At 39.1% G+C, this 12,360-nt stretch overlaps 1 protein-coding gene and 1 long non-coding RNA gene across 2 annotated transcripts; one reads left to right on the plus strand and one right to left on the minus strand.

Annotated features, from left to right (window-relative positions):
* Window positions 1–651: 651 nt before the first annotated feature.
* Window positions 652–3,652, minus strand: LOC111258570 (uncharacterized). Its single transcript, XR_002679067.2, has 3 exons — window positions 3,533–3,652; window positions 1,571–1,790; window positions 652–1,016 (listed from the first exon to the last, which is right to left on the minus strand). It is a non-coding gene; the product is annotated as an uncharacterized LOC111258570 (long non-coding RNA).
* A 154-nt stretch (window positions 3,653–3,806) lies between these two features.
* LOC111258569 (ras association domain-containing protein 1) lies at window positions 3,807–9,416 on the plus strand. Its single transcript, XM_022829953.2, has 5 exons — window positions 3,807–3,906; window positions 4,972–5,200; window positions 5,772–6,199; window positions 7,043–7,322; window positions 7,650–9,416. Exons 2-5 carry the CDS (start codon window positions 4,979–4,981, stop codon window positions 8,004–8,006), a joined length of 1,287 nt encoding a protein of 428 aa, XP_022685688.1. The 5' UTR covers window positions 3,807–3,906; window positions 4,972–4,978; the 3' UTR covers window positions 8,007–9,416.
* Window positions 9,417–12,360: the final 2,944 nt, after the last annotated feature.

Here is a 12,360-nt window from a genome sequence, read left to right on the forward strand (position 1 = left end):
GTTTTTATATTGTGCTGCTTGTTTGCTACGCCTTGCTCTTTTACTGTATAAATATATTAGTTTTAAGTTTTACAGCCGGTACTACAACTATGTAGCATTGCTTATCTCCACAAAAGCAAACACTGGCTCCCAGCAGGAAACAAACTGTGCCTTCGCTCTATTTCGAATCTAGTCCACCTTGGGTGTTCCTAAGTTTGGTAGACAAACGGGTTACTACTGCAACATCACGTGGACGTAAGGTGCAGCAACGCCTTAGATTTAGCCATCACTGGCCGTCGCACGTGCGAGCATTCTAACATCACCCTCATTTATTCGCTTTTATTTAAAACATTTTCCGTCCTTGATGGTCGCAATGTTTTGTAGCAGAGCACATGCTATCAGCTATTTGTATGGAAATTAACAACAACTACGTCGCTTTTAAAAAACTGCGTAAACTTACTGCCAGTAGTACTGTCGACGATAACGATACTCATTCTAAGTTACATTTAATGTGATCGTCAAATGATCACGCCAACAATATGCTAGTTCTATGCAGTCTGTATGCTGAGTCGTGGAGAACCGTGGCCGTAGTAAATTGATTAGCATGAGAATCAACATCAACGTAAGCTAAAAACCTGGCATTAGTCATTCAGATATAGGATTTACATCTCATCTTAAGAAATTAGTTTTTTATTAACTACCTTTGTAAGACCACAACTAACAAAATTCAACTTTAAGTCTTACTCCCTTTTTGGCCAGTGAAGTTCACTTGTGGCAGAAAGCTAAGTTAATTAATTGAGCTAACTCTTCAATTAAGTCGATTCGAATTTTGCAAAACTCAAGCGTAGATAAACATATGACGTATTACCGATGAACATGATTGATATGCTGAGAACTAAATATAATGCTTTTACAAGTTTATTATTAGGACTTCCTTTGTACATCAGGCTGTACTATCGATCTTGTTCGACTGTTTCCAGTAGAGTATTCATAGGAAGTACAGCTGTGCGATAATATTTGTTTGGAGTTTTTTTTTGCTGCAACGCATAAATAAATTTCGAGACAATTAAATTTTTCCGTTTTCCCTTTTCAAGCGTACTCCTTTTTTTCACAAGGCGTAAAACTACAGCGCACCCATGCTTTCTCGGGAACAAAGGAATGTCTAAAATAAGACGCTACTTACCGAATGGTCTATAGGTTAATTAAATTTTAGACAGTAAAGTTAAAGGAAAATTTTCGATGATAAGGCCGTGGCACTTTTGTGAAAGACAGCATTGGCTGATATAGTGGAAACCGGATAACGAACATTGAGATACTGTCACTATTGAACTCAACTATTTTAAAAAATGTTCGTGCTCGAAATATGAAGTAAAAATGACTCCACTTCACATCCTATTTACACTCAATAAAAAATAAAGCGAGCAAATTTGACATCATAAGCCAGGCAAAAACTAGGTGCTTTTGTACCATGGCAGTGATTTGGAATTAACGGCTTTTAGCCGTTATCTCGGATCATAGTTATAGCCAGTATAGAGGATATTGTGCAAAAAGCGAAAACAGCCGTAATGAAGGATTGTCGAATTATCCTTACAGGGCAGGCAGAAGTGTCAAACAAGTCATCCCGGTCCATAATGAAAGGTCATTTGTAGGTGAAAACACTAACAGCAAGGGCCGCGCTGAAGGGCCTAAGAAATTTGGTCCAGGAAATGCGGACCTCGTCCCAAGAGAAACTTGACCATTTAAAGGAGCCTCGACTTCCGTACACATTAGCATTCTCTGACCTTTCTCTGTTTCCAAACTTCAGTCGATATCTGGAAAGACAACAAAATTTGACACTTGCCAGAAGATCTAAGAATAACTAAAAGCAGAGCTCGACTTACTGGATTTATTTCAAAAAAGGGTTACTAAGGAAACGGTGGTGTAGAATCAGGTGGAAGTTATTCCTAAGGAAACAAGTGAAATTTCAATGACTGGGTCATGGCAAGCTGCTACAGAGCCAAATGATTGATACTTTTTTTGATACATCAGTGTCTGTATAAGTTAGCCCAAACAAAAATGATAATCGAAGTTGCGATCCATCTATTTATAAGACGATGCTGCATATCTAATATATTCAGCACAGCGTTCCTAAAGAAATTTGAGCGAACAACTGCTTCTTTCTTCGTATTATATATATATATATATATATATATATATATATATATATATACGTTGAAGTTTATTCAAACAACTCGTCCTTTTAGGTTACTTATAAATTCACTCATAGCACTTCTTATGCGATAGTGCAGTCACCAGCACGCGATAGAGACGCACACACGGCCATGCATATAACTTTGATCGATAGTGCGGTCTAGCGGTGCGCAATTTCACCCCTTGCTGCTACAATACATAATATAACAGTCGGGTTGCAGGTTGTCTTCAAACAACATATCAGGACAGAGGAGATCATCAACAACAACGTTGTTAGGCGGCCGCAATGCACGCAGACAAGGTCGCTAGTGTCAACCCCACGTTCGGTGGTGCTTGTCGTTATTATTCTTGGGTTGTTGAGAGCAGCTGTTCTGGTCAATCATTATTTAGCGCGCCGAGAAAAGTGATCACCAGCAGCAACTGGTTATGCAGCTTGCTATTGGTCGGCGCTGTATCAAACGTGTGTGTGTGTGCCTAATAATTAAAAAAGTAAAATGGCCTTTTCATGCACCAATTTACCTTCAACTAATCAACGAATCATCACTCGACAAGCATGATCCGCAGTTCGTCAATCGCAAATTCTGCAGAATGCATGTGCTTCCATATGTGTGTGTGTGCGTGTGTGTCAACCATATTAATCTTGATATTGTCTGCGTCTTATCTCTTTTCCTTTAGCTTTATCTCGTTCTCTGAAAGAATCTACTACTAATTGTCAAAAAGTTACTTTTCTGGATTTAGCGACTGTCGGGTCAGGCCTGCTGACCTTACTGCCTCCTGTCGACGCTAGTAGGACGATTCAACAAAACTCAACAAATGTACCAGCACAAAACAAGCCTGGTGAATGTTTGCTTGCCCGTTCGCGCGCTTTTACGTCAGAGTAGCTCATATGCACCCGCACAGTATTTCAGGTAGAGGGAGGTCGCCATAAGGAAAAGCACACTGATGGAGGCAGTCGACGATTGCGGTCGCTGCTGTTAGTGTCGTCCCTGCCTCAGTCGTGGTTTGCTAGCAGTATATCACTGCGCCTGTGTGTGATTTTGTGTCTAAGTTCCCCAGCGGGGCTGTGTCTGACCCGCTATAGCGCTCGGCGCCTCGAAGCGAGCGAAGGAGTAATATGGCGAGTGTTTGGTTGTTCACTCAGCTGATAGTCCTGAGATCTGCACTGGCTCAAATCATCGGCCAGGCACCGTAAGTCGCACTCACATGGATGCATACGGCTAGACAAATAGACGGCGATGCCAAACACTAATTCACGATGTTCTGGCTGGTGCCGTCTGTATACTAACTTAACCAAAAATTAAACAAAGAGTAAATTGGTTGCTGCGGTGTGAACGTCAATAGTAACTGCTACTTCTAAACTTACATCATGATGCACGAACCTAGGATGGCGTAGTACGGAGCCGCTAGAGTAGAAAAAAGAAACCGCTGTCGGAATTACAGGAACAAGTGTGACTGATAGTTCCCGATGCTATAGCCGAACATAAGCATCGGCGAATATTTGAGTGTATGCCGCGTCACTATGTGTTGCTGCAAAAATTACTTAGTCAATGTAAACTGAAGAGTGCCTGCTTGATAGTGCGTTGCTAATCAGTCTAAGTTGCCGTCTGACGCAGCACCCAACGGTCGAAATTACCGGACGTAAACATATAACTAATCCAAATTAGCGTGAACCAGAAAAGAGAACAGCTAGAAGAATGGAGCTCGACGACCCACAACTTTTAAGTGCTGGAACATCCTGTAAGTCTAAAGAAGTCAAACTAATAAATTTGTACGTGGTATTCGAATATCTAATAACCACTTGTCATGGCAGAGCGTACTGCCGCCGTTACCGCTAGAATACGCAAATATCTCGTGGTGCCACACTGTCCCGCGTTTAAATGAATTGTGGATGCATGTGCATAGATTGGTTAGTGACTAAAACAGCCGGACACATTAAGTATGTGTCCGGCTGTTCCGTACTGTCATAATGGAACCGGTAATCAACGGTGCAAAGTTATACATATACGAAAAAATAATGCGCACAAATAAAAAACGGAATCAGTGAATCCAATTTAGTCTTAGATTTTCGCGCATTTCAAAACGTCCATTGTGTTAAAAAGGAAAACGATGTGCACCCGACTTTGAATATATTGTAGACTTTATAATAACGATACTAGTCTACCCCCATCCAAACATTGAGCGTTCTTAGAGAGCTACCGTTTTAAAACTATTCGAATCATTTTTAATACGAGAGTGAATTATCGAGAAACCTACTAGGGTTAAAAGTGGCACTTTACTCCAGACATAAAAGCTAACGTTGGATTGTCATGTTTTATCAGAAAAAAACGATTATCTACGTCGTGAAAATCGATTGTATGGTGCTGTCTGAAGTTATTCGGGGCGCAGTTCATATTAACGCCAGGGAATCTATGCTGCCACCTTATATTTTTATCTGTTTTTAGTTTAATGACATTCATCAGTTTACCCATGTAACTTATCACTTAAGCAGCACATTGTATACCGTCAAACCATTGTAAATACAAGTTTGAGATTCGAGAAGCTATATATCTCAGCGATAATAATTGTCAAACAGTGAACCTGATCTTTTTGTTATATCTACCTGTAGACTTATATATAACGATATGTGTATTGAGTAAAGGAAACGAGGCCCATTCAGTATGATTAAGCACAGCTTTCCTGTTACTATTAAGATCCGCTGCACTAATTCATTTGTACTTTATAGATATTTATGTAAATGTACTAGGTCTGCCTAAATAGGTTGCTCTTGTGTTTCTAATACATACTGTATCTTACGCGAATTAGAAGCGCTATGGCATCATCAGCTGGTTCAGTTCATGACGACATTTCTAGAGGTGACAGAAGCAGTAAAATCTTCGAAAGGTCCGAAGTTGACGATCGAACTTTGCAACTCGCGAGAAAAAGCAGCACAACAGCTGAGAGATTACCAACGTCTTCGTTCAACTTTTTACCTAACTTCTTTTGGCAGAATATCTCATCGTTTTTGCTGGGCGGCAAAAAAATGGGCTCAAAGGTAAGTCGACCGCGAGAAATGACCTTATCACCCATCACAAGCGGATGCCTAACGTTAGCGATTAAGGAAAGCCTAGAAAAACCGATCGGACAGTTATGATATGACGTAGTAAGCCTTGAGAGAAATATCGAACGACGAGTGCTTATGCTAGCCGTTCTATTTGGCCACTGATTTTCACCGCTCAAAAATGCAACTCGATCATTAAAAGATAGAGATAAAACTCGATCAACTAAAAACTAAAATTTATCAGCCAGTTTAAAACAAAATTTTAACTGTTAATCGAAGCAATTTCTTATATGATTACATTGCATAAACTGAAATATTTTTGTCACCAATAATTAAAACAGATAGAATTTTTTTGCATAAAGTGAATATATATTCCACCTCAGTTGTCGTCAAGGTACAGTGTTCACATTTCTCATACGAATATTATCGACGTTCCCTCTCTATAGTACAGACATTTGATTGATACGACGAGAAACCTTGAAAACATAATTGAATCTGCCTAACATCTGATGTTTTCTTTAATCCTTCGTTTCTATCCGGAATGAATGGACACGCTTACATTCAGACGCCGGATGGCACTCTGGAGTCCGAATTCTCGCTACCGTTGTTTCCATATCAGTCTCTACCAAATAAAAAGCGTCCAAGAGCCGGCGAATTAATAGAGCTAGCTTCGTTTGGCTTCGTCGAAATTGAGAACATCGAACGCCAAGGAGCGGGTCATGAATTTCAGCCAACGAATCTCGACCATCCGGCGTGGTGCGATCGTTGCGGTGATCTCATTTGGTGCGTTGGCCCACTCGGTCAATTAGTCCAGTGCACGCAGTGCAAATTTACGTGCCACGCAAACTGCCTGCAATTTATTACTGTTGATTGTCAACCCCAGCCGCCGGTAGCACCGTTAATCGAACATGTGGATCGAGCACCATCACCGAATCTCAGTATCTCCAACCTCAGCAGGGAGGAGCTCATGCACCTTATCAACAAACACAATAGGCAAGTCGTTTTTTTACGTTGACTTAGATCTCTCATTGAGACATTTCGAATCTCATTGATACCTTCGACAATCTCATGCAAACCTCAATGAGATTTTCAACATAGGCTATATAAAATGGGATAAAATTAAAAGGAACCCAGTCAAATATTGCGTTTACTGTTGAAAAGGGGCAGGCCCATTCCAATACATGCTGCAACCGTGAAACGAATAAAAACGATATTATTCAAACCTAAAAAATGTTGTTTAGGTCCACCAGTAATAAATATGCGTAATCTATCCGCCACTTATAAGGAGTTACTGTAATTACTTTAATTAAAATTACTTTATTCCCTTTAACGTTAAAACGTTTGGGATTCTTTTGCAGAGGAGTACTCATCTTGCTCCATCGTCAATCCTTACTTTTTTTTCAATACATTTAGGCGATACACAAAACTTGGTTGACACCGGTACCAAGATCTAGTGCATATGTGATTCATCTATCGACAAATGGATATATATTAAACAATAATTACTTGTGAAATAGATTTCATATACATTTACCACTGCACGATTAAAGTAGCCTATTACCTTTTAAGTTACCAGGGGACTGAGTCTCTTTCGCAGTCATATCTTGTTTATGATTTCCGCTTGTGCCGGTCATAGTAATATACCCGTGTGTACGAGATAGGTTGAAATGGAGAACGAAACAAAGCTTCAATGATCTTAACGGCACTGAGTCATTTAGCGGAATTATTGGTAGCGAGAGATCAATAGCCTTTGCCACGAAATGTATATTTTTTTATTTACTCATATTTGTGCATTACAATATATTTATGTGATTGCCATTGTACTTTTCTTCAAAGGCGTTTTCCCGATTTGGAGATGAGCCTTTCTGCTGAGGATAGCAGTCCACTTGTGGTGACTGGATTCATTCGCGTCTGTATGAATCTTATGAGGCCCATTAACGTCATATCGGGAACACGACCGCCTTCGATCTATGACATTCTTAAACAGGACGATACGTTGACGGAAGGCCGCACGCTTACATCTTTCTATCTGCCTATGGACACCATGAAAGCCCTTCATGTTGACTCGGAGATGACCGCGCAGAGGGTCATCGTCACCCTGCTCAAAAAGTTCAAGGTCACAATATATATTATTGTCGCCGTTATTTTTGTATTGGCATACATTCATATTCTACGCGTATACTTCTAAGAGTGTCACTTATGAGATATGGCAATAGAAATCATATAACTAGTTCGTGCTAGACATAGGACTGGATGAATGTTCCACTTACCTAGGTAGAATGTAGAGTTTTAATATAACGCTTTTGACGGGTAAACATACCATATGTAGAAATTTAAGGAAACCTTCTGAGTACCTGCTATGCACTCAGAACAATAATTTTTATTTTAAATGCATCATATTCGTATCTAATATGCGCGCATGTACCTACATATTTTATTGCAGGTGGCTGATTCTCCCCTTAAATACGCGTTGTATGAGAGTTATATGGAGGGTGAAGGGAAACTGAAACTACGACGTCTTGACGACCTTGAAAAGCCGCTCATGTTGACCTTAACGTGGATGGAAAAAGGACTCACAAATCGCCAATTTCTTCTGCAAGAGAACGATGGCGCTGATATCAATTGGGAGATGTTTGCATTGCCCGAATTAGAGAACTTCATAAAAATACTAGAGCTCGAAGAAGCTGAATATCTTCGACAAATCCGAGTCAAGTATGTTTCAACACAAGAAGTAATACAAAAACTTCTGGAGCAAAAGATGCCACGAAGTCCAACTCACGATGATGATCGATATTATTAGATGCTTAAAGTACATAGAACTCAGTCAATGAAGTCTTAACAAATATAATAAGATCATCGAGAAAAAAAATCTAAGCGCATCATGCGTTCGTTATATTAGTAAAATATTATTATTAAAACGCTATGTGAAAGCATATACATAGTTTTACAGACATTTAATTTTTCATAAAGATCGCTAAAACAATATGTATGTATGTATGTATGTAGTGTTTACCGCTTCACTGTCTTAGTTGTTGTTTAATTCTAGCAGAATTATTGGTTGTATTCAAGCAATGCTTTTCTTCATTCTAAAGATAAGTGAACACACGACGTTCTGCCGAACGGTTTTGCATTATTAAGCTATTCTGAAACCTCCGCGAAACGTTTTGTCATGAGCCGGTTCTCATCAGTGACTAATTTGGCTTAAGGCTAAGACGAATTATCAAATTTGACACGATTCTACACCATTAAAAGATGGTTTTGTGAAGGACTTCCAACCGATTTGTGCAGGACATCAGGATAAATTTGTCCTTAATGGGTTGCCCTTGTGCTAACTTGATTGGGGCACCTCCCATCTGCAGGCACCTATTACCGAACAAATTTGATAATCTAGTCTACGCAGGTACCTGCTACCGAACAAACCCATTCCGTTTTGTACCGTATCTCATCCATTTATTAACAGTTACATATGCGAGTATATAGAAATATATTTATTAGATTTTTATATTTATTTACTAGTTTAGACATGAAAGCGTGGTTATAAATGTGTACATAGGTGTTCGAAACACAGCGAGACAACCTAAACGTAAACGTAAACTACATTAAACTAAACGTGAAGTCAATCAGGACTCATTCTAACACTCTTTGAGACTAGTTACCCCTTGCAAAGAGGTATCTATTAAAGGAGTCGTGATAGTCGATTAAGGTGACGTTTGATGTATATAATGACTCGTCATCATGTGCGGATATGGTTTAGAAGGAGATGTGTACGCGTTTTTTTCCTTAGAACCACGCCATGTCTACAGCAGGCAACATTCGCTCTTAGCGTAAATAAACTTGCTAAAAAATATTTTTATTAGATGCTCAACAGAAGTATTTTAACCCAGCATTTTTTAGGATAAGTGGCAGGCTGGCCGAGGGTTCGGGTAGAAATGATGTCATCTTAGGTTCGCCAGTATTTATTTGGTTTCAAACCAGTAAATTGTGCCGAAAGTTTTGGGTATCCAAATCCCAGGTAACATGTAGTATATTGCTGAATATGCTTTGTGCATAATAACTATTAGTCAAAGGTATCCGTATTGTTATCTCAAATGGACTCCACGACGAGGAAGTATACGGGTCAACGGCATGGCTAAATAAGCCACTAAGGACTTTGTGCAAGGAAGTCAGTCACTTAATAAAGCTATAAAAAAAATTATTGATTTTCAAAGAATGCTGTTCCATAATCATTTAATATTCATCTAGCTAGGTCAAAGATCATTATTATTCATTCGTCATAAACTATATGAACTTATGCTACGCAGTGTTAATTCGAGTTTTGAGTGAGTCAAACACCGGCACCTGTGCGCAAGTTCAAATTAGATGAAGGCACCACGTATCGCATGTCCAAAGGAAAGCCCCAAATTTCAGTGTTGGGCCCTCTTCTGTGGAACATAGGGTATTATGACATCCGGCATCAGTATTATCTATACTCGACCAAGGTAGTGGCGTTTGCTCATAGCAGCGGTAATGGTATTTTTCAATTCAATCTTAATAATACCTAATTGGGTCATCGACTTTGGCCTCGAACCACCCCGGATAAGACTGAGTTAATAATATCAAACGGACGCACCAAGATTGGTGATTTAAGCATTATACTACGCAGCCATACAGTTTTAACCACGAGAAAGTATTTAAATAATAGGATCGATGGCGGTGCATGCTCACTATGCTATTAACAAAACCATTAATGTGACAAACAGACTACCTAACATCTTTGAATGTTAGGTAGTCTGTTTGTCACACCTAACGGTGGTCGCCGAAGTATGCTGGTTTCAGTGGTGAGCTCAATTGCCTTGTACGACGCACTTACATCGAGGAAGACATGTGAAAAGAAAAACCTTATTAAACTTATGAAGTTACAGAGGCAAATAACACTATGGATAAGTAGAACATTTGGAACTATTTTCTCTGATAAGTAATGGTTCCGCCACGCAAGTCTCATGGGATTTACTGGTGCATGAAAAGACAACTAAACATCGGAATAGAATAATAAAAAATAGAAACGCCGCAAAAATGGCAATATATATGATTGCAGGATCAGGTGAGTGCAACCAAAGTCACAAAAGGATTGATTAAGGTTGTGAAAAGTGGCTCACGAAAAAAACAAAGATAATTAACATTCGACCTGACACACTTGTTTACTGGGCATGGATTTTTTTACAGGCTATCAGTTTCGTATAGGTAAGCCACCTCACGCCGCTTGCAAGTATTACGATAAGAATGTTCATGGCCCAGTCAAACACTTTCTGGGATTGTGTATTTTCAAGGATCTTAGGGAAAGACTTATTGAGACACTAAAGGCCTTCCGTACTACTGACCAATGGGTCCTCATGATACTAGATTTTGGAAAAACGTGTACATAACATTTTTAAAGGACTTAAACCCAGACACCTACTGGATCTGTCGAACATAATGGGACGAGCTCTTTGTTCTCCCCCAATCCCCTTTTACGTTTCCCTTTTTTCTCTTCCTGTTTCTCTCTCGTTGGGCAGGAGTGTACGCTGATGCATAGCCTTTTTTTTGCGATCATCTGTGTCTCCTGTCAGCAAACGTTACTTTTACAGATGCTTCTTTGTAGGAAACTAGTTTTTAGCAGATAGCCAACTTGCGCCATCAAGGAGGCAATGCTTCATGCCACAGACTTGCAACCCAACATCACCTGGCTATGTCAGGCGAGGTGCGCATACAACATTTCTGTCACTAGAAAAAACTCAATTTGATTTGTGATACAAGTCAATACAGTAACTTTGATAACCAAAGATCCTTGTCGTTTTTTTATGCGATACGTTTATTCAGTATCCTCACCTTTTGATTGTGCTTATATCCTAAACCGTTTTAACTAAGTTTTCGACGTAGTTCGGACCGATTCTTTAATTGAGAATGCGTCTATATTTAGCCCGGAATTATCCCTCACGTGTTCGGAAAGGTAATTTCCTAGTTGAATTGAAATGTCTTCATTCTTGTTTTCAGCCCGTTATATTTACTCGTACAGCCATGCTTACGATCAACTACTTCGCTTGGTATAGGGGTGGATTCCTAATACAACTTGCAGCATATAACAATTAATATAATCAAATTTCCTTTTACTGAAATGTATATTTTCAGTTAAAAATATGCCTGGAAAAAATTTAGCTTCGATTGTACTTATGCGTCTAATTGCCCTTTTTCAATTATAATCTGATAAAAAAAAGTAGTCAAATAAATAGAAGCAAACCTTGATGGATACTAGAAACATTAATAAAATAGTAGCGCACATGTAAAGTGGAAAAAGCGAGAATATCTAGGAATTCAAAAACTAAAGACTAAAGCATTCAAGAAGCAATCATGATTAAAAAACGGCCGAGTTTTACTCCGACTTTAACCCCCAGCGCCAGACGAGGCTTTAAAACTTCAGAAACGTAATTATTGTTTTGGTCACCATTTTTATGCAGTGCTTGTTTTCGAATTGCATTTATTTACTCCTCAAGACATTAGACTTGTAGCGATTAGCAAAAAATCGAGTAGCTGCCACGACAGATTCATTGGAATAATGAAATGTCTACTGCAAATGCTACCGCGTGGTTTAGCATTAATAAAACCATGTTTGGTATTTATGCTGGCACATAGAATCATTCTGAAACATTATCAAGTCATCATATGTGCGACTTCACATATGCGAAGAAGCCATATAATTTTAGATTGTAAGACAGCCGTCGTTATTCCTATTTCCCTTAGCTTCTCAATTTCCAGGCGTAGTTACGTTGATGGCTGAGTTATGCTCACATTGCTCCTCCGGCCCTTTATAGGTAGACTTGCGTAAGCTCTGAGCCTATTCAAAAACTCGAATACACAAGGGATGTAGGAATTGTTTGTCTCAAATTTAGTTCCGTCGTTGCTACCGTCGGGGAGGTTGAATTATCGTAAGTGTTTGATAAAAAAGATATTGTTCAAAGATAATTGGTAAATTAGATTAAAAAAACATACTTTACATTGGTTTATAAAAAGAAATTCGTTTCGAATTTTTAGAAGGTATATAGGTATATGACACACAGCGCTGTTTACGGTATTCCAAGGGAAGACTGCTAAGCGCCTGGATAGAGACTTTCATAATTTCAAGTCTTGTAAAGAAGATTCGA

The sequence above is a fragment of the Varroa jacobsoni genome, unplaced genomic scaffold, assembly GCF_002532875.2.
Source record: "Varroa jacobsoni isolate VJ856 unplaced genomic scaffold, vjacob_1.0 scaffold_247, whole genome shotgun sequence".
Taxonomy (NCBI): Eukaryota; Metazoa; Arthropoda; class Arachnida; order Mesostigmata; family Varroidae; genus Varroa; species Varroa jacobsoni.